This window comes from Stegodyphus dumicola, chromosome 9 (assembly GCF_044657685.1).
Source record: "Stegodyphus dumicola isolate Sdum_Otavi_A_Nest chromosome 9, ASM4465768v1".
NCBI lineage: Eukaryota > Metazoa > Arthropoda > Arachnida > Araneae > Eresidae > Stegodyphus > Stegodyphus dumicola.
The window spans coordinates 120,637,568-120,663,814 of NC_140776.1; the positions used below are offsets into that span (position 1 = coordinate 120,637,568).

At 34.9% G+C, this 26,247-nt stretch overlaps 1 protein-coding gene across 2 annotated transcripts in view; it reads right to left on the bottom strand.

The window, feature by feature from the left end:
- The window catches only part of LOC118205143 (5'-AMP-activated protein kinase subunit gamma-1-like), a 552,717-nt gene that overhangs the window by 349,467 nt on the left and 177,003 nt on the right, over positions 1 to 26,247 (bottom strand). For both annotated transcript variants that reach the window (XM_085824013.1, XM_085824011.1), the window contains exon 2: positions 12,101 to 12,287. In XM_085824013.1, the coding sequence (XP_085680139.1) occupies positions 12,101 to 12,268 (168 nt within the window). In that variant the 5' untranslated portion in view covers positions 12,269 to 12,287. The remainder of the gene's footprint in view (positions 1 to 12,100; positions 12,288 to 26,247) is intronic.

Here is a 26,247-nt window from a genome sequence, read left to right on the forward strand (position 1 = left end):
CAAAGCAACTTTCTTTGGCTTCAAACTCAACTAGGCGCATTTGGAATATTTCTAACGGAAGTCTAACGATTTACACCAGCGGTCTGAAACTCGCGGCGATTTTTTGCGGTCCGCAAATACATTTCAACTATGTATTTGATGCAGATATGGTGCTTAAGTTTTAAAGAACATAGAGATATACACTTTGATCTTAACCACGACGCCAAGAAGCGACAAAGATATGGAACGTGCTTATGTATGCGACTACTAGTCAAAGAAAAAGACAGAATGATTAGGCTGGGGCTTTTCGTTGCGGCTAACGAAACCAAGCATTGTCGGCCACGCATACGGGGCGTGCGTGAACCTTTAGAATGCAAATGTCTTCATTCACCTGTTTCTTTAAAAAACAGAAACGTGTCTGAAATTCCATTTGAGATTCACAAAAATTTCTCCCCCTCCGTTCGCTAACAAATAAAAAATTTCAAAGGTTTCAAATGACATCGTTTCTAGTTAGTAACAAAGGAGCTTCTCCCCACAATTCACCTTTAACCTAAAAATAAGGAGCTACGAAAATACCCTTTTAGGACAAGACTGTGTACAATAAAGGTGAACAATGCAATGCACCCTTAGGGTATTTTTCAAATTTCGGGTTCCAGAATCAAGATGAGTGTTATACAAGGGCAAATACGGTACATCCGATATTTGAGAGGGGTTGTCGTAGGAGCCCCAACAATCTGGTTTGCCAGGGGCCATAATGCTGTTAAGACGGCACTGCTACTAGCATGTCAGTGCGTCTGTCCGTACTTCACAAAACAGAAACATAAAAATCTACATACTTACATAACTATCGTTGCCATTCAGCCTTTCAGTACATTCCTTTCCCTATCTACTACATGCACGTGAACGGAATATAAATTCTTGCATTAATTAGCAAAATGCCTAATTTAAAAGGTAAACATAATAATGAATTTACAGTCGGGGCCGCTAAATCTGATCACGGCCGCTTTGATAACATTAAATGACAAGAAAAAAATATCCTTCAAAATAGCATTGCAATTAAACTAATTTAATATAAGTGTAACTAGAAACATATAAATTGGCATTTTCACAGCATTTTAACTATGAGAAAGCCGTTACGATCGGATTGTCAGCAAGAGTCATGTTCATTCATAAACTGGGGCTAATATTTTTGGAAATTGTCTGACCTATGTTATACCCCTAATCTCAATGCTTGGGGGCTTTCTTTATATCAGTATTTATAGGGATTTCATCGCTACGTTTTTCTGAAAGTTTATTACGCGATTTGTTTAGATTTGTTTCAGAAAGACCCTGGCAGATATCTTCTGTAATCTTCTTCTGATTGAAGAAAAGAGACCTGCATCTTAGCGTTCCCGAAATCAACAGAGGTATTAAAAATCTGCACCACAATAAACGAAAGGTTGAATTTTTGCTTAATTTTAAATAGATGACTAAAATGAAAACCATGCAGTTTGTTGACTTAATCTCTTAATCGGTTACATTTTTAAATCATTCGGCAATTTTTTAAAGTTTATTTTGAGCATTAACCAAACTGATGATCACAATAAGCGATGTACTTTTCATGCTTTCGCATGCAAAAGGCGGGACTTTGGCAATCCGATAACAATATCCGAACAGATTTGGGAAGTTGTTTTACTGCATAGTTTGCATGATGCGTAACAAAGGATAGACTTGCAGATAAACGACGCCGTCAATGCATCACATAATTTAACTACTGTATAACTAGTTCCTGAGACACATATTCTCTTTCAGAAATCAGTATAGAGGTAATATGCACACTATCTTCAGAACATTCTTTGAAATTTACATCTTAGGCTATAAGGTATTTCTCCCGCCTTCTTGGCATGCTTTCATGGTGTGGTGGTCTGCACGCTGGGCGCCTATTCCATAGGTCCGCGGTTCGATTCCCGGCGAAGGGTTGCTAATTTTTCATCTTGCCTGCTTCCAAAAAATCCTAATATATCTACAAGGCAATGGACAAAGTACAGAGACGAGCGCTGCGTGTGAGCAAAGGCATAGCGGAAAATAGACTATGCATTAGAAGAAGCGTGAGATATAGAGCCAAAGTTTCAGTTCTCGAAGAAATGATTGGCTATAACATACCTGCATTGCTGTGCGTTACCGATGATGGTACGAAACCGATTAATTTTGAAATAACGCAGTCAAGAATTATTATAAGCAATTACTATTTTAGAACAGGGAGGGGGAATATTCAAATTAAAATTAAGAATTAAGGGGCTATTGCTAATCTAAGTTATAATTTTGATTTACATATTTTTATCTTATATATATATATATTAAAACTTTACCGTGTCAAACTGATTTTCCTTGATAGTCAACATAGATGCATATAAAACGGCCCAAAGTTCTGCATCTACTGCCCGAGTTACAATGTATACGAATCCTCAAGATTTGTCCAGCCAAGCCCAAACGTCAGACAAAACAAAGAACCATTTCATTCACACAGTCGTGTTCTGGAATCGATAGCCAACCTCGTTCGTTGAACTGGGCGGTAGTTGGAATCCATCCAGTCAGACTGTGAGCAACATTTGAAAAGTTTGTGCCTCGAAACAGGCAATTTACCATCGATTTACAATTACCTTGCATACTTATAACCATTAGGGTTTTCGTTTACGAATATAGGATTCACTGACCCAGTCCAGATCTAGACAATCGATATGGAAGTGACCAACCGTCATAATCAAGGTCAACTCCTAAGTGAAACGTTCTAAGATATAACCCTAGTTGGGCAAGTGGGATGTTTTGTATTTCAGATATGTTTATTTTTCAAAAAGCCTTTTCCAAAAGTAATTAATTTTGAACTGTCTCCGATTTAATATATTTAAAATATCTTAATGTTTAGAAGCTTTCATATAGCTTATTCATAATAGTATTTCATTGAGTGGAATTTTGTCATCGATTTTTAACTTGCTTCCTAATATGCTATCAAGTTCAAATTTTGTACTCACACTTTTCCTCGATGACAATGACATGTGGTAATTGTAAACTTAAATTCACTTAATTACAAATACGCAATACTCTTTTATTTTTTACAAGCCCAAAAGGGGCAATTTGCCCAGGACTATTAACTTCGTTTTCGAATTTTGCGTCGTCCACTACAAAACCGCGTTTTACTTTTCAAATTGTTGCCACCAAATATTACAGCCATGCATTATATTTAAAGAAATCAAATAATAAAGAGTCTGCATGAATGTATGTAGGTCTCTCGCACTGTGAAAAAAACAACGGTATCTAGGGACATCAAATTTTAAATAACGTAGTCCTCCACTCTAATATGGGCAACTGGAAGTCCGAATTTTTAATTTGTTTTATTCTCTATTTCATATTTTGTAAACCTTTAACAAATTTTTTACTAACAAACTCACCAATTTCAAAGTGAGCAATGGCAATACTGTAGGGGGGATTTATCTCCAGCGCTTGAGACTGTGTATCGGAAATTCTAAAGATATGCTCTTTGTAAATATTTGATATATCTGTTGAATTGTATTTTATAGTTTAAGTGCGAAGAACTGGCTATTTAGTAAATAAAGATAACACACAAAACGTTAAAAAAAAACCACCCCTTTGGGCGTAAAATGAAATCTGAAAGCTCTTAAATCTTTATTTAAGCTTCAAGTAAAATATTCGTAGTAACATGGTTATTACATCTAGTTTCCGAAACTAGATATTCAAAGTGATTTCTTCATTCTTTTAATGACGTTCAGTTATTTTTCTTTATGCCATAATTTTCTAATAATTTATCGCTTGTGTCTTAATAACGACTCAAAATTTCATCACTGATAACGCGACACTGAGACTATATATAAAATGAAGTTAAAAAAGGTTTTTATACAATAAGCTTTTATTTAAAATGGATATGATAATTAATACACTAAAAGGAATAAAAAAATAATTTAACATACTTTTGGATGGGAATAATATACTAAATAATTCTATTTACAGAATTCCTCTACAATATTATATCGCGAATAATAAAAGTGTGGGACGCCTAAATAACGAAATCTATTAATTTAATTGCGCTGTCAAATGTATCAGCCACTATCTCTTTAAATTTATCACGGGCACCCCAGGCTCTTACTATTCGCGATATAAAATTGTAGGTAGATTCTTTCAACAAAATTATTAAATCTATTATCCTCATTCAACTATATAATAAACTAATTTTCTCCTTCTAGTGCATTAAATGTCATATAAATTTTAAATAAAAGCCTATTTTAGAAAAACCTATCTTTTTTTAATTGAATTTAATTTGCTTGTTAAGTCTAATATTTTCTCTAATATATCCATACAGCCAAAAATAATATCTTAAGCTCTAACGACCCCAATTAGAATACTATTAATTTTTTTTTTTATTTTTTGGAATAAAATATGAAGTTCATATTATTGCGTGTATGAAAAATAAACATTACTTGAAGGCCTAAGATATATCAATGTTTTTCTCAAATTATGAATTTTGAACATCACTTCCCGTTTCAATACTCAGTACAAGCAGACTGAATTTATTGAATAAACTTTTTCAGCTGGTGAATTTTTGGAGTTTTGCAAGTTAATTAACCAAATAGTCCAGCTATCTAGCTTATAAATTTATTAACCCAGTTAACGATAGGTTCACTACACTGGTGTGCAAACAGAGCGGACAGAAAGACCAATCAGGAGATTAAGTAAGGTGATGTACGGTAGCACATGCGCAGATATGCAGGTAGACGTAATGGGGGAGTGTCTGAGTAGTATAAAGTATGTTGTCGGTGTAAGATCAGTATTTCTGGCAAAGAGATTGCACGCCGTATAGCAGTTAAAATCACACCGAGTTGCTGCCTCAGCGAGAAATGGCGAATAATCAATCTGTTAGACGACATCTGGATGCTTTTACCCGAGGTCGAATCATTGGGAAGTTGGAGGAAGGCCGCAGTGAGACAAGTGTGGCTGCAGAGTTCGGAATTGCTCACAGCATCGTTTCACGACTTTGGAGACAATTTCAAACTACAGGAACAGCTAGTTATCCGGGGGTTTAGTAGTGGTCGTCCACGAGGAACCACACCCGCAGATGACTGGTATATTGCCTTACAGGCCAGAAGAAACAGGCGGCAGACAGCGGGAGAAATCTCTAGACACAAGACACAGGCGACTGGACGACCGATATCGCGTTTTACCGTGGCCAGAAGACTGTACGGTGGTGGTCTGTTTGCACGACGCCTTGTACGGTGTGTACCTCTAACGCCTGCCCATCGGAGAAGGCGTTCTCTGTGGTGCCGGGAACACCGGAATTGGAGAGACAATGAATGGGGACGAGTACTCTTTACAGATGAGAGCAGATTCAGTCTGAGTAGCGATTCTCATCGCATACTCATCTGGAGAGAGCGGGGAAGCCGCAATCATCCCTCGAACATCATTGAAAGGGACAGGTATGGAGGTGGCGGTGTTCTCGTTTGGGGAGGCATCATGCTTGGTAGTCGTACAGACCTTCACATCTTCGACGCAGGTTCAGTCAACGGGACCCGTTATTGTAACGAGATTCTTCTTCCATATGTGCGTCTTTTTAGAGGCGCTATGGGTACGCAGTTCCTTTTCATGGACGACAATGCACCATGTCATTGCACTGTAGCTGCCGAACAGCTCTTAGAGAGTGAGGATATAGAACGTATAAATTGGCAGGCACGATCTCCGGATCTCAATCCGATCGAGTATGTATGGGATTTTCTAGGGAGACGCTTGGCAGCTCGTACCTTACCACCAGTAACAATTCCAGAGCTTCGATTGGCGCTGCAAGACGAATGGGCAGCAATGCCTCAACAACTCATCGACACCCTCATTCTCAACATGGGCAGACGCTGGGAAACCTGCCTAGCAGTCAGGGGAGATCATATCCCCTATTAAAGACCGGATGTTTCTTGCTGGACACCCATCACAGGGATGTTTCGGCCTTCAGTCGCATTGCGCTCCATGCTACTTTTTCAATAAAGCTTCTTTTTATCCCTCTGATTTCTCTTTTAGTAAGTGTTGCTTACATTACTCATGTTCTTACGTATTGGAGATCTTACGGTATTAAATGTGTTGATTTGGAAAGCTTTTGTACAAAGTTATATTGAAAAAACAGTCTCGTCCTTAATTTTTGCACACCAGTGTAGTTTAAAAATTAAGCCTCAAAAATCGAATATTCAGAACATAAAATAGTGCTTGTATTTTGAAATGGCCTTGGCGACAGAAAACGGAGTTAGCGAAATTCCGGCTTAAGTAAGTGCGATTTGTTGCCAAATGTTAAAAAAAATTTTCACGGAAACGAGATAAATTAAAGTAAACGGTAATTCATTTTCAATGTAAGTTATTTAAAAAAATATACATATAGAAGGAAATATACAAAAAAAAAATATACATATAGAAGGAATCTAATATAAATCTATATTTATTATAGAATTTCATACAGGTTTTACAACAATTTATTTAAAATAACAGCATAATTAAACACAAATTATTTAATATATACATTAACTAACGTATTTAATACAATTATACAAATGATCTGTTTGTATGCCGAAAATTTACTATTAAACTCGCCGGAATAAATTCTATTTGTCATTTTACTCAATACAATTTTGTTAGGAATTTATTAAAAAAGTGCATTAATAAAAATACTGGAAAATTCCTTTTTAAGAATCTTTCTGGTGGTCACAGTTCAACAATTACTGCTAATAATGCCTCAAACATCTCTTACAGCTCCTTTTCCTTTGACGGAATACTGAAGCTAGTAAGCACAACGAATATTTTTCAGTGAAAAACTGCTATACTGACACAATGCAATTACGAAAAACCAATTAAATCGTTATCCGGTTGTTTCCGGCACATACGCAAATCGGAAACGGTTTATTTCTCGCACATTCGGAGATCTGTTACCGTTTGTTTCTGGCCAATGTAGAAACGCGTCAAATCAACATTCCTGCCAAAGCCACTACAGAAGACAAGTGCCTGTAAAGTCCTATACTGAGAACGAGAAATCAAAAGCAATAATTCCAAAAGATTGAAGAAAGCTTAATAATGATATTATTCTTTCACAAATTAATGTTACGTCGAGATATTTTCAGTTATTTAATAAAGAAAATAATTATTCAAGATACACCTGTTTATTTTTTTCAAAGAAAGAACTCCATAGGAAACTCGCGACAAATAATTCTCAAGAGAACGTAAAGTTTCTAAATTAGTTACTTATGTTAATTTCATATTTTTAATAAAATAAGTTACCGTTTAATAAAAAAATTCGTTAAGTTAATCTTTCAAACTCAGCAATTTAAAAGACATGTATTGCTTGATATTTAGTCTTCCGATTTAATCAACAAGCAGGACAATTTAAAAGAAATGTGGTAACACAGCCAAAAATAAAACGCTTTTATCTTTCCCGCAACAGTGTGTTGCTATTTAGTGTGTTTGACATTCAGATTTGATCTGTTTCTAATCGATTAGCAAGCTATTCATGTTTAAGCAATAAGCGATTTAAAAGTAATAAACGAAGCTCTTAGTAATGATAATAACATTTTTATAATTTTTATCTGCTTCATTTAAATAAAACACGACACATTTTATTCATGATGTATCTAATTAAATGTATTAAGTATTTTTACGAAATTACAATGAAAAACCACTTAACTGTATCTTTTTTTTTTTTTTTTTTTTTTCCGAATTTGATCCAAAAATCGCCACATTTGTTTTATTCGTTTTACATTTGTAAATAGGAAAGTGTCATTAAAATTAACATTTGTAATATATTTAAGCATTTAGAAAAACTTTCTTACTTCAATTAAAATAATTACATTTTTTCACCTGGAATTCGCTGTTCATCCTTCACCAGCGCCTACCGGAGAATTAACATTTACAGTTTTATATAAAAAAATACAATTATTTTACAAGTATGTTCAATAACAATTACTAAAATTACATTTACTCAGTCTCTCCTTTTTTTTTCCCTCGCAAAGATTTGATTTAGTGAGATATATCTTAAAACAACGAGAGAAGCAAAGCTCAACATCACAGTTCCAGACAAAAATCTCTTGAAATACTTTCATCGCGAAAATTTTCGTGTACCATATTTCAACGGAAATATACATTTTGACCGTTTCCGAATCCATTATTTTGAATATTGCTTTGGGCCACTTTTGTACGTACGGTCATAATAAAGGACTCTTTTTTCTAAACCAGATTAGAAATGGATTCGAAATTAATTTTTTCGTGACATCTGTCAGTATACACGTCCGTATATATCTTACATAACTCAAAAACGATTAGCCTTAGAACGCTGAAATTTTGCAATGGGACTGCTATAAAATTTAGTTGCTGACCTCCCTTTTTTTCATTGCAATCGGCAGTACCGAAAGTGACTTGTATTTTTGCAATCGTTAGTCGTAGTCATATACTTCTAATTCCATAATTGTTTTAAATTATAAATAAATAAATAAATAAATAAAAATAATAATAATAATTTTTGAAAAATAACGAAACATAACTTTCTAAAATGTGGTCTCCCGGTTCCTATACGATTGTTTTATGCTAGTTAAGGGAAAATAAAAATAGACGTATATATATAATTTAATAAGCCGTACAAGGAAATCATGCATTGTCCAAATCAGATTTTTTTTCTGTAAGTATAATCACACCTAGAAAATGTCTTACAGCCATTCTTAGTGGAACCTAGAAACATCCAGGAAGATATTCCTTTACCTTCGATTATTGCATGTCTTTCATCAAGCGCGAACCAAGAATGAATTGGAAAGTATTTGATATAAGAGCAGCATATGTTGACAATGACAAGTCCGTTGCAAGAGACAAATATTATGGTATTATGTAATTTTTTTTTTTTTTTTTTTTTTTTTTTTTTTTTTTTTTTGTCTCCATCGGCGGCTCTAGATGCATGTTAGTCACTATTCCATGGCAGTCAAACGATAATATCCAATCGAAACTGAAAATTCGTATCATTACCGCTATGTTTCTTATATAATTATATAACAAACAAGCGTTCCATAAACAGACGTCCAGAATTTTATACTAGTGTCGAAATCATCTAGAAAACTGTCATCACTCACTCACTTATTTCAAATTCTGGTTCCAAATCGCAAGAAACTAGCTGCATCTATTCTGAATCGTGTCCATTACTTCACGGGGAAAATACTTTTAACTCTTTGTACATCAACAAATTATCAAATGAATATTAAAATACATGCGAAAAGCTAAGCACCAAAAGATAAAAATTCGCCGAGGCATCAAAAGCCATCAAGCGCGAACCAATCGGAACAGAAGAGGGACGGCAAACCTATGAAATGCGAACCTATTTTGAGTGACACGCGACACGCATTTTTAGAGCCGCCGATGGAGACAAAAAAAAAAAAAAAAAAAAAAAAAAAAAATTACATAATACCATAATATTTGTCTCTTGCAACGGACTTGTCATTGTCAACATATGCTGCTCTTATCTCAAATACTTTCCAATTCATTCTTGGCAGACAGATGACACGGATGGCAAATGTATGATTCTACACGTGGCACGGTACCAAAATTAAGCTAGGATTTTCTCGAACTTTGACACGCCGAATTCAAAAGGTTTAGAACAAAATAGACTTTACAAATTCCCACTTAATGTAGATCTACTGCTATTCAACTTATTTGATTAGGAAAGATACAGGCTACGGGTAAATCACTAAACAGTAAAAGGCCACGGGTAAATCACTAAAGACCCGTAAGCAGCCCCTCTACGGTGTACAAGCAAAACAGGCCCAAGCTTAAAATCGTTACATATTTTTTTTTTTTTTTCCTTTATAAGAATTCTTTTAGACGGCTGACCGCGGAAGCGGCTAGACTGTTATTTTAAAATCGGTGTTTCAAGGTCTTTCTGATCCTAACCATTTGCGATCGTAACACATTCGTCATTACCACAGAACACTTATTTTCTCAACGTCTTTTGAGTTTGGGGTCCTTTTAACGAACCGAAACACGCTAAATGGAAATGAAGTGCGGTAAAAAATTACAGTACTCAACCATCTGCAGCTGTTGTTGCCATGGTTACGAAGCAAGCCAGGCGGAGAAATGACCTTGAAATGCCTCTTCTAAAGGTAGACTATAATCTCGTAAAAGAGGAGTCAACATAATATTTTACTTTCTGAGAAGGTGCGTGGCACACTGTCTAAGCTGTTTGTCAATCAATAATAATACTCCGCAATGAAGACGACTAGTAGTTGATGGTATCTCAGTTTCTAGCTTAAAAATTGCAAAACTCAAAATCGTTGCTTTGCTCAAGAAGTGCCGAGCTATTGAAGTAGCTGTAACATTTGAAATAGCCAATTAGGCATTATGTCATGAAAAGTTGGAAGTGTTAAGCATCACCGAAAGACGGGAATCAAAACTCCTGGAGAGTGAGAAATTCTACTTTTATCCGTTGAGCTAATTAGCAGAGCATAATATTTGTGCGCCATCTTTTGACAGAGCCCGGCGATATTCCCTGAAATCAGGTCCGGATTTACGTATAAGCTACAAAAGCTATAGCTTAGGGTTCCCCCAAGGATTAAAATATAATATTAATAGTATTAAAACATATTATAACAGACTTATAAAGAGCCCCATATCTCAAATAGCTTAGGGCCTTATCAAGTCTAAATCTGGCTCTGCCTGAAATTAAAAATTCAAAATGTTCTTTAAACTTCCAATACTTTTTTCCTGAATAGAGGTGAATAACGTTTTGTATTTTTAGTTATTAATTTAGTTTATTTAGTTATTTGTTATTTTAGTTAAGTTATTAACCTCATACAAGTTATGTAAAAACTTCTACAGTTTAAACCATTACTAGCTATCTATCTTCATCTAACTGAAAGCCTGATCAGCTTTCCTCACCTCCGTGACCTTCTGCACCTGCCCCAGACATGGCTTGCTGATCACTGAAGCTCAGGGCTTCACTTCTCTATTACTTTTACAAGGTTATCTCAACTGGAGAAGCTTCATTTTTGGAATTTTACATATGTCAGGACTCTAAGGGGATTCATTTAGGAATCTGGAAAGTGCGGGAGTAGTGCATCTCCCGCTGCATGCCAGAATAAACAGCCAAAGTATCAAATATCGAAGAAAAGAGAATTTCATTTCGACTGCTGCTGCCATTAATGAATGTTGCTTATCTCCTACTCAATGCATCGTTAAAGATTTAATACCATTTGACATATGATTGATTCAAAGTGCTTATATTTGCTATTTACTGAGTTTACTCAAGCTTATGATTTCGCCTTCGGTTGTGGTGTATTTTTAAAACATACACCTTCAGTTTTTGCATATTATTTTTAATGGCCTCTGGTATAATGATTAATTACTGGCTAGAACTGTTAGTAGTTGAAGCCAGAAGTAAAGATACGATCCAAAATCCAAGAAAACAGAATCTTGAGTGAACTGGTAACAGTTTTTACTACGCCATGACAGGAAATACGCCTAATAGAAACAATACCATTTTCTTAAGATGTTAAAAAAATTAGCCATGTCTTCTGCATTTTAAAATGGCGATTTAGCTTTATTCTAGCTCACACTAAGACTGGTTATTTAAGCGATGCATTCTAGTCGTCTCGTGTTTTCTAACCACCAGAATACGGCGAAAATGAAAAGAGGAGATTTATAGGCTGATTGGTCCCGCTCCCTCGAAAGCTAGATTGTATCAGGATCAGTATCATACAAAGCAAAGCTCACCTAAAAAGATGGAAAACTGAAATGTACTTCCACGTTCCTTTCAGATGGTACTGCAATGCGTTTGAAAGCGTGACTTTAGAGGATCGTCTTTGTTAATTTTCAGATAAGACGCTAGGAAAATGAACTTTTCCTCCTGGGTAGGGTGATGCTATTCAACATCCTTGAGTCCGCCGTTTAAGTTGATTTGGACAGAAATTCTAAACATTTCTTGACAGTTGGTGAAAGGGGGAAAGGAATAATTTTATCGTAAACTAGGCCCAGTTTGAGAGTCAAAAAGTTTATTTTAGGGGAGAACTTTATCTTTGGAGAAACTCTAGTTGATGCAGATCCAACGGAAATGAAGGAAGAGAGTAAATAGACTTACCTCATGGTTAGGAGAGCTAGGAGTATCCGTTGGGGATTCCGAGGAAGAGGAGCAGGACGGGTTGAAAGGAGGCGTAGAGGAATAGGGGCTCTTAGGCTCCTCCTCCAGGTTCAGAAGATTCTCCTCTGTTTCCTCCGTAATCTGAGGGAACATCTTCAACTCTTTCATCGTTCCATTGGACACCTCCCTGGAAGAGAAGCATTCCGTTCAAGAACAACTGAAGAATAATAGAACGGAATATATATCATGCACAACAGCCGCAACATGGAGAGAGGAACAGATTATAGCAGCACCCATAGTGTATTACCGTATTTTCAGGTGTATAGGACGCACTTTTTCTTTAAAAATTTCGTATCTAAAAATTGGGATATACGACGGTGGTGACGGCGCCCACGTAAACTCCAACGGCGACTGAAATGAAGGGTGAAAGATTGCCACACAGTTGCCAAAGACACATACGGGGCATTCACAACAGTTTCTTTCATTAACGAACAAAGAGGAGTGAAGGTTTCAAATGATATCGCTTCTAGTTCCTAACAAAGGAGCTTCCCCCGAGTGTATATTAAGTCCTATAAATGTGTTTCCGCACAAAAATTTCTCCGTGCTGCCCGGGCGGACCTCCTCTTCTAGCTACGCACCTCGAAAGCCAGATTGTATCAGAAGTGTTTCTCTCCATTGGAGAAACACAAATTAATCATAACTGGAAAATAAATCTTCCTCTTATTAATTAACTTTTCCGTACTTTAGTCTGTAACTTCAGTTTCTTCGTCGTTCACCTCCCAGCATGGCAGAGCTGTTAAATACTGCTTTTTAAATATTGTTTTGCACCGCATCTGTACATATGGGCAGAATAAAGGTTTATTTTTCTAAAACAAATTATAAAATGGATTTAAAATAAATTCAAAATGGATTTTTTCGTGACATCTGTCCGTATGTATCTTGCATAACTGAAAAATTTTAGCCTTAGAACGTTGCGATTTTTTATATGGGACTGCTGTAACATCTAGTTGCTCATCTTCCTTTTTTTATTGCAATCGGTAGTACCGAAAGTATATATATATATATATGTGTGTGTGTGTGTGTATATACATATATATATATACACACACAACATCCGTCTTATCCGGCTTTTACTTTCCTAATAATTAATCATAGTCATATACTTACAGTTCCAGAAGTGTTTTAAATGAGAAAAATATTCATGTTTTGGCAAAGTTAAATTAAAAAATGTAATATTAATTTTTGACAAATAAAGAGATCTTATGGCTTTAAACTTGAAGTTCAAACCCAGGCAAATGGCCTGACTGCACAGTTCCCTTAGAAAGTCCTTCACAAAGGCACACATGTCCTTAGGCAGATAGCTCTCTTGTGTTTCTCGTATTCAAAAAACCTCACTAAATTTTTCGATTTACCCCGCGATAAAGTTATTGTCCTATAAATAATAACAATTCGTTTTAATTACCACTTGTTACTGTGTATAAAACGCACTTTTTCTTTAAAAATTTCGTATCTAAAAACTGGGTGCGTCTTATACAGTGGTAACACCAACGCTAACTGGACACGCATGCTATGGGTTAACACGGACGACGCATACATGATGTGCGTGTTAACCCTTAGAATGCCAGGCCTTCGCTCACCCGTATCTTTAAAAATCCGAAACATTTAAAATTCCCTTGGAGATTCACAACTATTCCCCCCCGGTTCATTAACGAACAAAGTGGTGTGAAGTTTTAAATCATATCGTTTCTAGTTCCTGAGAAAGCAGCCCCTCCCCCCCCCACACACATACACACTGAGTGAAGAGTTCTTTTAGGAAAAGACTGCTTAAAATAAAGATGAACTGAAACAATGCATTTGGGGAAACTGCACTGTAGGCTATTGTGTACTTTAGGGGGTACACTGATGAGATCCAGCTAATAGATGGGATTTCCGACAACGATGACTAGTTATACACTAATTAAAGTTGATTTCAATAAGTTTATGTGACATTTTTCACCTATTAAACTGTAATCCAGCAAGCGAATAAAAAACAGCCCGTCAGGCGTATATTTATTTATTTATTTCAATTTGCGGGTTCCCAAATCAAGGCGTGTCTTATGCAAGAAGAAATACGGTAATTAATTCACACTATAAGCAACAACTATTTTTCTATATTATTCTCTACGGTACTAGTATGAAGGACACCAGCTGTATACGGCTGGTCAACAGGTATAACCTTTACATCCTACCTAACCTATACTGCACCTGACCTTTACTCTGTAAATGGAATGTTCATGGTTATGATATAATGCTCAGTGATTTTACTGGAATAAAGTAAATTGGGGTGCTTTATTTTATCTTAGATAAGTAAAATAACAGTTACTAAAAAGCCACTGATATTGAAATATGACCGTTATCAAATGACGACCCTGACCATTCTTCTGAACGAAGCCGAAAGCTGTCCATTGGTCCTCTTAACGGCATTAACGAACTAAATTCGTTTCGTCCAGCACTATAGGCTGTTACTTTAAAATAGGCACTTAAAGGCCGTTGTCATTCGTGGTCGTAACTCGTGTGGCCATCAGCGGATTGCATTTATTTCCTTCACTTCGTCGAGATCATATTTCAGGTCAGCCTTCATTCACGTGCTTTTCATAAAACGAACGTGTTAAATGAAAATGAAATGGGAGAAATAATTAAGTGAGTCATATCCGCAGCCGTTGTTCCCATGGTTACCAGTCAAACTGGCCAGCGGGAAATAGACTTGATGTTCCTAATTTAAAGTAACAGATTACAATTTCTTCAGAAGATTTCTAGTCGAAACTTTCGGGAACTACATTCATAAGATCTGCTGCGCGCACATAGCGGAAACATTTTATAATGCAGCTGAAAATACTGTGCAGGAAGTTCCATTTCCTACGGAAGAGGAGCTAATTAAAGTACGGTTCTGCTTCTGTACTTTTGGGAGGGCTTCTATACAGTATACTTTTGGGTCTGTACAGTATACTTAAGGAAAGTTTTCCTTTGTATTTCTGGCCCACCAGCGGCCGAGCGGTAAAACCGCTGGTAGTTCGGTCCGAGGTTCGAATCCGGCGAACGGGCTAGCTGCATCGGCGTTTTTGTGGTTTTCCCCATGTGTAACATGTATACGAGCCAGTTTCCCTTAGAAGGTCCTCCACGAAGGCATGCCTCCCTTTAGGCAGATAGCCCTAGTGTGCTTTGCCGTATTCTCAATACAATACACCACCTTTGTATTTCTGCGAGGGGTGTGTTTATCGGAAAGGTTTCTGATTCTGTCTTCCGTCGTTAGGTCTGTAAACAATTTAAGATTTTATTGTTGTTATCGTGATTTATCTCTCGTCTCTGATAGTAACATTAGAATGAAGTTCACGAATTTTATCGTGGCTAGGAGCATAGCATTGTGTCTGTCGTTGGCGTGTGCCCTTGATACTGTAAAGACAGCGAATTCTCATGTTCTATTGACACATGCATGTGGGCAGTTAGGCTTAGAGATTTCGTGTGGTTCTAGAAGAAAAAAAAAAGCACAGAGCGGACATTCAAGATTGTTCCATCTAGCTAAGCCTTAATGTCACAAGGTCAGACGTACGCATTCCGTTGTGCGCGACAATAAAAGAACGAGGAGAAAAGCTTTTCGTTTTTGGGAGATAACGGTTTGCCTTTTAAAATGAGGTTCCTGACGACCTGCGTAAAATGACAGTGTGTTAAAGATGTGTTTTGATGATTTTGAATGTAATTAGTTTTTCATTTGTATTTTAGTCCAGAAATAAAAGTTTTCATTCTTTTTACTTCGCAGTTCTGATTTTCGTGGCAGTCTAAAATATAGGTATTACAATACCTTACAGGTGAGAGTACTACTTTGCTCAATTCCGCTCTTTTGAAGGAAAGTCCTTCGAGAATTGCCCAAGGATCTCCTTTTCTATCACCTTTTCTTTCACTCCTTTTCTATCACCACACGATACGAGGTGGCTTTCTGCTCGCAGTGTATTTTTAGTGCCCCAATGCCGCAAAAAGACACCATATGTAAATACGTACATACATCTAATATCGCGTTCGCCTTATTCTAAACCTCAATATTCAAATCAAATAATAAAGAAATTTCGCTTCTGTCAGACGCAGCAAGGATTCTCGCCTTTTGTCATTTTATCCAATTTTTATTGACGACACAATAAATACATTTACAATAAAGAAGCACATATAAATTTAGTTCGCAACGCGCACTTAATTGTAATTTCTTGTTACATCACGCACAGTCATCAAAGTTTTGAAGTCCTCAAAGGAATTCAGGCGCACACAGCGCCATCTGATGCAATAAAGTTTCTACACCATACTTTTACAAACACTCAAGCCTTTTCCGGTGCCCAGCGGTATGGCAGGGAACAAAGCTAACTACTGTGCCCATCAGGTCGCCAGGATTTTAAGATATTTCCAAGGAAGTGGTGACGGAAACGCAGCCGCGTTCCTTCAACTCCAATATGGTAGTGTGTTTGGAAAACTACTCGCTTGAGGTACCACCCACAATAAGAGACTATATTCTCATTATTCTTAAAACTATAGAAAAAGAAACGGTAATGCGACATCGTTATTCTTGAATTTAAGTTTCAACAGCGAAAGTATGACGCTTTGAAGTCTAGCTCTTCATTTTTAAAGAACAAGCAAACAATATGGCAGATCATTAGCAAAAGAACACTGCGTCATCCCCACGCACTGATGCGTCACTTGTACGTCCATTGTAAAACGCAAGTCAAAATTGCTACGAAAGCTACCGAGTCCTACATATACACAAAATATACGTTTTCTATATATTAAACCTAATCTAACATTTTACAAGGTGTCAACGTTAAAGTATATAAGAGTGGCCAAAGTGCGGCTCGCGAGCCTGATATAACTCTCGCAGGCAATTTGTGCGGCTCGTGGATATAAAATATATGTATGAAATATGGTAAGCTAAAACTATTCATTGTCCAAAAAGAAATAATTAATTAATTTAGACTCTTTTTATAACGTTATCAGGGATTTCTTTCTATTTAAAACCTCCTCCACTACTTCTATAATGATGTAAATATGAACTTGTGGGCTTTTAGAAAATCTAGATGCGGCTCTCGAACATTCCCGAATTCAAAAGTGCGGCTTTTACTTACATGAAGTTTGGCCAACCCTGGTATATAGATTTCTAAAGTAAATAATTCTAAAGTTTGGCTTTAACTAACTGTAGCTTTACAAAGACGTAGTAATAAGCAATGAATGCAGAATTACAATGTTTGCTTATACTGTAGTGTACAAATTAACTGGGACAAAGGGATTTTGTTCACAGAATTTTTAGTTAGTTACCAGCTGGCACCACTAGGTCTCTCACAGGAATTTTATCTGCCTTAATGTTATCTGGGTGTCTGCTTTCGACTACTTAAGAACTGGTTTCAGATAATTAACTAGGATTATTGCACCATTTTTAAACATGTTTGTGTGAGTAGAAAAAGTTACTTTTGCATATTTTCATTCGTTTATTTTCGTGCACTAAAAATGGATACAATGCCTAAAAAGAGAGCACAGTTTATCGCACTTGACAGTTCAACATCCAAGTACTGCTTCCGCGGTTGGTGTTTGACAATCGAGCGTTATTTTAATTCTCAAGAGACACAGTGAAACTTTCTTCAGACACGAAAGGCAAACGTGGAAGGAAAAAGAAAACAATTCCAAAATCTGATCGATTGCTATTTTGAAACAGCATTATTAATACAATAAAAACTAGCACAGACCTTAAAGAGATCTATTGTCCATTGGTATTGATAATCATCCTTCAAATTTGCAGCGTAAAGCTCTCTGCTGGTCGGAAGGCGAGAAAGCCAATTAAAAACAAATTTGGATAGTCAAATGAAGAAAAATTATTATTGTGTACCAATAAATACAAATCTTGGACAATAAATGAATGGAAAAAATGCTTTTTGCAGCGATAATAATTATTTGGTCTTAGTTACCCATCTTATGTTGTTAAAAGAAATAAGGTTGAATCAGTCAGATCTCAATATATCCCATAAACTGTAACATACCCTCAGCATGTTTTGGGGTCTTTTTCACTGCACATAGCACTGGAATCTAGATCCTATTGCTGGAATGATGTATTCAACGAAGTATATAGATATTTTAAAACGTAGGATTGTGCCATTCTTCCGGATCTTTGCAGGAATATTTCAACATACTTGGTTCCAGGTCACATTTTAAAAATCTATCGGAAAGTTCATGTTTGAAAATAAAATTATTGCGCTACTTTGGCTTAGAAATTCAACTGATTAAAATCTGATGGAAAACTTATGGCACATTCTCATGGGACGTCTTAGCAAAACTGATTATACGACAAAAACACGCATGATTAAAAACGCTATAAGTGTGATTTATAGCTTTCATGGTGGTACAGTCAATGCCTAAGCGCATTCTAAACATGATTTCTGCTAAAGGAGAACATATTTCCTATTAATTTCATTATTATCACTGTAAATGAAGGTATGTACATAAATTTCAAAAAAATTACATTGTTCCAATTAATTTGAACACTATAATCCAGTTAGCACTTTTTCTCTTTAGCAGAGGTGCTTGGTCTCAAACCTGAATTTTTGCCCGTTTCATTTTGTGTACTTATCACTTTTGAAATGTTGCCATCAAATGTTATCATCATGTACTATTTTTAAAGAAATAATATGGCGAATATAAAAAAAAATGTTTAAAAGTATGCGTGTACGTAAGAAACACGGACGTATTGTACCATGTATGTACGTAAAAGTACATACGTAAGAAAATGAATATAAATTGACATTTCGATTTTAAACTACTACAGACGCGCGCAAGCTGATTAATGTTTACGTTTACAAGTAATGTTTTCGGAAATGAAAGTGATCAAAAACAACTTGAAAGAATAATTGAGCAATTAAAAAATTTTAGTTATCTCCGAGCGTTTGACGAGTGTTAACATCAACACTGAGCACTCAAAAGTTTAGTTCTCTCCGTACGCTAGACGAATTAGCATACACACACACATACATACTATCCCCCCAACCAAAAAAAGGCCTGACGTGGAACACTTTCTTGAAGGGCTTATTAAATTACACACAAATTTTGCTGCACTTGATTTAAACTTATCTCCTCGAAGCAACTTGAAAATGATATCAAAAATTGCAAATCTTGAAATTAAATTCTCCCGGTCAATTTTTGTTGTAAGGTAGTCAAACGTCTTGCATTTCTTTTATTTCACAACGAGATAAAACTTTCCCAAATAACAATTTAGGACACTAGAGACAGCATTAAATGTTAGATTTCGTTATTTGTCCAAATTCTTTTTCTTTTTTAATTTAACATTGCCAAAACATGAATATTTTGTCATTTAACACTTCTGTAATTGAAAATATATGATTATGATCAACGACTGTAAATATAAAGGCCGGGTAAGGAATTTTAAGTCGGGAAAAGGGGATTGGGTATATATGTAATACAACATATATTGTTGGTGTAGAAAGTAGAAGTTTGAATCCGTAATGTAGAGCAAGAATTTTGATGGCGAAGAATGCTGAAATGCCGATCCGTAATGAATAGGAAACTGGCAGCCGAGGCAGATTAAATCTTCATTTTATTTCAGTAAACATGTTGCGGCCGCAAACAAGTTGGCACATTATTTGTGCCCTATTTTCAAAATGTTTACATTTTTTATTACTTTGCAGTACGAAGGAAGCAGCAGACAGCACACCAGCTATGCCTATCCTAGCATTCTCAAATTTAATCCTACTAATGCTAATCAACATGTTATATATTAGTATTATCTTTATTTGCAAATTATTGACCATCACACCATAAAAAGTTTTGACAAAAGAAGAAATTTTAAGTTCACTACTATTAAATTAATCAACTGGAACTCCAATATTAATATAAAAGTAATAAAAAATACTTTTATAAATTAAAAGAATAAGGAATATTTGTGGAGACATTCAAGATATTAAAGAAACCTTTAATAAAGAGGATAACGTTAGATGGCTTCGACTGGATGTGTGTGTGATTATGGCAAAGCCTCGAGGGCTATCTGCCTAAAGGGAGGGATGCCTTTCGTGGAGGACTTTCTAAGGGAAACTGGCTCGTATACACGTTACACATGGGAAAAAACCACGAAAACGCCCATGCAGCCAGCCCCGTTCGCGGGATTCGAACCTCGGACCGAACTACCAGTGTTCAGCGACTTTACCGCTCGGCCGCTGGTGGGCCAGGCTTCGACTGGAAGATTTGTGCCTATGTAAATAGTACGAAATATAAATTTGTAATATTCTTTTTCTGGCTTCTAAGCATTTACTAACTCAAGAGCAAATTTATTTTCTTAAATTATTTTAGCCTAATTCAATTTTAAATTTCTTTTAATTGAATATTTTTGTAATGTTACATGTACTTACTCCTTTTATTTACATTTGCATTATAATGTTTTTTTTTTTTCACATTTTTACATGTTTTGCTCATATAATTGATTCGATACTTCCATTTTGTTCTAACGGTTTTTTTGCATTTAAGTCTCTAATTCGAAATAATTCTAAATTTAATTCATATCGTGTAGAGAAATTCTTGATATACATATGACTTTCCTAAATTTGTGGAATTAAATATTTGCGTTTAATTTCATTTCTACTTTCGATTTGCATATGCATAGCAAGAAAAAAATAGCATGGCTGATCAGTCGGAAAGGAGTGTGAAATAAGTTTTTTTCCCTGAAGAGTCAATATTGTTTCATTATCTTTTCAATTGTTCACTTTTAGGTATTTTTCTTTATGTAGCTATAATTATTGTTAGCAATTTTTGCGTCACAATTTTATGCATATCCACTATTATTAGTCACTGCTTGTAAGGCAATTTTTCCACGCCGATTTTCCTTTTACTATTTAATACATTTAAAAAATGTTCTAAACATTTTTTTTTTTCAAATTAAAAAAATCTTTTGAATATTAGTTGAAAATTATAAATTTGTAAAATGGAATTTATTTAAACTTCAAATTGTAATTTTTTTACTTTATTGGCTTAATTTTATGTGGAAATATAGGAATTTTATTTGAAATATTTCCCTTTAATTATAATTATGTTTATTAAATCATTGCAGCTTAGGCGCAGAATTCTTAATAGTCCTTCCTTACATTTGTTTATGTTTATATATGATATTTTAATGCACAGAAGAATCCGACACTTTTAATTTCCGGCAGTCGAAGGGAATTTACTGCGTTGTTAGACAGACGGATGAATAACCAACTTCAGACGTGGCCGTTTCGAAACATAATTTTATTCCATGATGATTCACATCAGATCATTTTGGCAGACAAGGGACAAGGTATTTATCCGATCATAGTTAAAACCAATAATTTTTATGTACTCTGGTTTTTAAAGTACGACGTAAGCATCTTAGACAGAAAAGCATAAGCAGCGCGAAGATGTTTGCATGGCAGAAGTTAGGAAACGGAATGACGTAATGGCTTGCGACGCAGTATATGTACTACGTAAGTAACTACAGCTAAGCTGTGATTGGTTAATTTTAGGCTTTAGTTCTCATTTCAAGCAGTGTTATGTTATATGGAAAGATCAACTCCAAGTTTTAGTGCAACGTCAACTTTCTACATCCTGAATTTGAAAAAATTAAATTCAATTACATTTTCAAGAATAATTAATAATTCTTTCCTGCAGTCAACGCAAGTACGATTTTTTTAAGTAAGCAATGGCTCATTGGAGGTGAGTATGTTCGTGTGAATGAATAACAGTATTCAAAATTTTGTGACTCCAGGTGTCGTTTTTTTTTCCATAATGCAGGGAACATTCGTACATATAAACATATATACACACATACAAATAGACGTTTCGTTATTTACATAATAATGTAATAGAAATAAATAAATCTCTGATTGATAATGCTGAAGCACTTCAAAATACAGAATAAAAGATCATATAGGGCAGTGATTCTCAACCTATATGATTTTTCTAAAACTTTCGAATAAACTTTTATTGCAAACCGTTCTTCTAAATCTACTACGCTTTACATCAAGGATTTCTTTAATATTTCGAATATTTTTATCATCTTTAAGAAAGATAAATTATTAAATTTCTTTGGTTGGTTTGAGTTTGTTGTTAAATTTTGTGTCTTGTTCGCTTCAGATATGAAACTGTTAATATATTTTGTTATACAAATAAAAATTTCCAAATTCAGACGATAGTTCTTTAGATATATTTTCATTTGAAACTGTAATAGGAAAACACCGTCTACCAAAACATTTCAACAAAAATTTGAAGGGTCCAAATTATTTTGTGAGTTACTGGTTTACGCTTTTGAACATATTAGTTTATTGCAAAGAATATTTTAATGATATTTATCGTCCAACAAACAAGGCTTAAAACGAAGAAAAGTAATAAATTAGGAAAATAATTAGGAAAAAGGTTTACATTTCAATGTTTATTACAAGGTCTATGCAAATAAATTTCAAAAATACAAGTGTCCGGAAACAAATGTGAGCCACTATAAACATTTGCCTTTAAAAGGAAATGAATAAGCAAGCAGTCTTACTTCAAAATTCGAATCATGTAGTTAAATAATCTTTATAATTGATCCTGTAATTCAAAACTTACGACCAACTTTGAATGTAGGTTAATTGCTTTAGAAAAGTTGCCAGAAGAGGAGGGAAAGGAAGAAAGCATAAATTATGCTTTAACTTAAGTAACTTTCTGGTGTAGAAACTAGAATTTAAAGATCCTATTCGAAGCTTTGGTTTTGATTGCTCTCGACGCGTATGTCTTCCCCCCTTTTTTTTATAAAGGAAAGAATTAAAAAAAATAACATGTCATTGAAAAAATAGACATAAAGATAAAGAGACTGAAAACTTTGAAATGATATAATATATAAAGTTAATTGCTGAAAAAATTTTATATTATCCACTTACCATAAAGCAAAGGATAAAACATAAGTAATGAAATTTCTCAGTACGAAAATGAAGACTTTTTTACGGTGGTCATAATAAAAATTCCCCGATTTATGAACTTTTAACGGGCTATCCGTTCAACCGAAATGAAATTTCAGATAAGGTTATTTGAAGATATGCGCTGGAGATTGTGATGATTTTAAACAACAAAGCTCTCACAGTTACGGTAACAGTGAAAACAATTCGAAATTTTCGAATGGCGACACCCACCTTTTTCCTGCGTAAACTGATCAGCGCATTCTAAGAGGTATCGAAACGATGCACGCATGGCAAAAACTGCCGACGTGAAAAATTTGTAAAGAACAGAGCCTGCGACAACACAAGAAAGGAGAGGGGGGGAGAACTTTTATTGGAATTACAAGTTTTCAACGTGCCCAGATTTGCAGATGATAATGCAGGAGATTATTGATAATCCTTATGAAAACTTTTTTTTCTTTTTGCATAACAGTTATTCACATTCATTTTCGGACAATCGTGTTTTCAACTTTTATTTGCAAATAATCAGTTACAGATATTACCGAAATCACTTTATTTTTCTTCTACATATACTATTTATGAATCATCTATTTAAACTTGCTTCTTTTCAAAAAAGTTATTCAAAACGTTTTTGGTAAAAAGAGAAAAAAAAAACATCGCAAGAGGAATTTGTATAGCGTTTCTGTAACGGTTTATGGCACTTTCGATTTTGATAAATCTCGTAGACATAATCAGCACACATAACAGATTTCAGATAATACCAGAGCCATTAAGTGAAAAGTGAGATCGGGGATCGCGGTGACTATGAAACTGAAAAGTTACGGGAGATGATTCTATCTTGAAACGTTGTATACCTTGAAACCTTGTCATTTTAGTAAAAGTTCCCTAGCCCTTCCCCTTACTTCTGTTCTCACTGTTTCCCTACGAAGCTCTTCTTTGCAAATGATTTACGACGGCACTTTTACCCATACATGCATCCTCCTGAAGTCACTTATGGTTTTTCAATGCGCTGGTCAATTTGTGGTGGAAAAATGTGGGTATTGCCACTCGAAAATTTCGTAATTTTTTCACTATAACCGTAACTGTGAGAGCTATGTTGTTTTAAATTATCACAATCTCTAGGGCATATCTTCAAATAACAATATCTGAAACTTCATTTCGATTTTGAACGGATATCCAAAACGTTTCAGTTTTAGTATGTAAGACCTTTTATATCGATGGGAATGACATATTAGATTTTGGCCAAGATTGATAAACTGAAAATGATAGTTTACTTCGAGTGCTAAACAAGTACATTATGCGATAACCAATACTTCTCGAATTCGGTATTTAAAATAGGTATGCGATTGAGAACAACGTATTAAATTTATAAGCATTAAATGTATTTATTATTGGAATACATGCAAGGAGATTAAGACCATTATGAAGACTGGATATGATTATAAAGGAATTATATGTATCAATTAATTAGCTGTCCTTAATTTTGTGTTCGTTTCACTGAGTCGAATTACTTTTCAAATAGAACAATTTTGTCGTCAAAAGTTATCGCTAGGCGTTACTTTTAAAGAAATAATATAACAAATATAAATAATATAACGGCTATAAAAACCACTTTATACCAAAACTTAACAATCTGTCCAGAATTCTAAATATTCTAGATATGCTGCTTTTAAAAATTCTGTGAATCCGAAACACTCCGTGGCAAGAGGATATACGATACAAGTGATATTTTCAAATGAAACCACCAAAACGGATCTTCTGTATATTTATAAACAGAAAGAGAGAAGTGTATAAGAGAACAGAATAATAAAAAGAAAGAAAGAAAGAAAATCTCAAATGATTCAGCTTTTAACGTCGCACCAGAGGCTTTGTAAAGGTTCTTTATGATCTCGCTGAACATCGCAGGTTACCAGCCTAACGTAATTTTTTTTTTTTTTTTTTTTTTTTTTTTTTTTTTGTCGTTTTAGTTTTATTATTAAGCATCACTTTCTTCGCATTTACACCACATCAAATTTAAGAGCAAAATCACAAAATATTTTAAACCAGCACAGAATTCCTGATAGAATGCTCGGGATTGAAATGAATGTTTTTCATATTTACTATGTTATTTCACTAAAAGTAATAGCTCGAACGACCAGCCGCCTAAAGGAGTTAGCATAAAAAAGAAAATATCTGATATGTACACTACATGTGTTCCTGTAAGGAATATTAAATTATAGGCATTTCTTCCGGCATTTCATTTAAACTTACTTCATCGAATTTTATTACAGATATATTTCTCATTCGATTCATTCAGTTCTCACTTCGCGACACGGCAAAAATACATAAAAACTCAAAATATTTATATTAAAAATTGAAGAATGTAGAAAAACATATAACACCAAATACAGTTAAAACAATTTAAAAATTTTTTTTACAATTAAAATTACAGTTTTTACGCAAAAACAAGCCAGCCGGCAAGAAGGCAGATTTTTCGGTGCACAAAACTGAAAGTTTACTTCTAGTCTCACTCGGCAACCGAAGACACTGAAGGCGTAGAAACGGGCTTAATTTGTTGTGAACGCTAGGCTGAGTCAATATATAGGATAATTTTATACTTTTGTAGGGTCTCTCCCTTTTATCTATTAATTAAGTGTTGAGGAACCTAGTGAACAACGACGCAAATAATCGCTTATGTTCAGGAAAAGAAACATAAACTCAAGAAGGATTAATTACCCTTTACTGCTCACAATAAAGATATACAGTCGGCCTCTTTCTATGGACGTACAGCAATGCCTCCACACGGGCTTAAACTCAAAATAAGAAATAAAAACTTATGACTAACTAAAAAGATTTTAGCTGAAGCTAACACAAATCTAAACTAGCTGGCCCCCTAAATATTAAATTAAATAGCGAAGCTATCAAGGCCACGTAATACGGCCCAGCGCATGGACCTTATAAGAAAGATAAACCTTATAATATCTCTTATAAGGTCCATGGCCCAGCGTAGTAACAGCTTAGAGAGACGTAGCCAAAAGGCAAACGCGCGCCATTCAGAAACTCTGATTCTTTCTGCCAGTCCGAGGAACTTCGACTTAAATACTACTCCTTCTCGTTCATTAAACGCGATTCTAAAAACTCATTCTGGTAAAGTTGAAATTAAGGTGCATAAACTTAAAAATAACTGTTACAAACTTAGGACTTAAAAGATAATTCCAA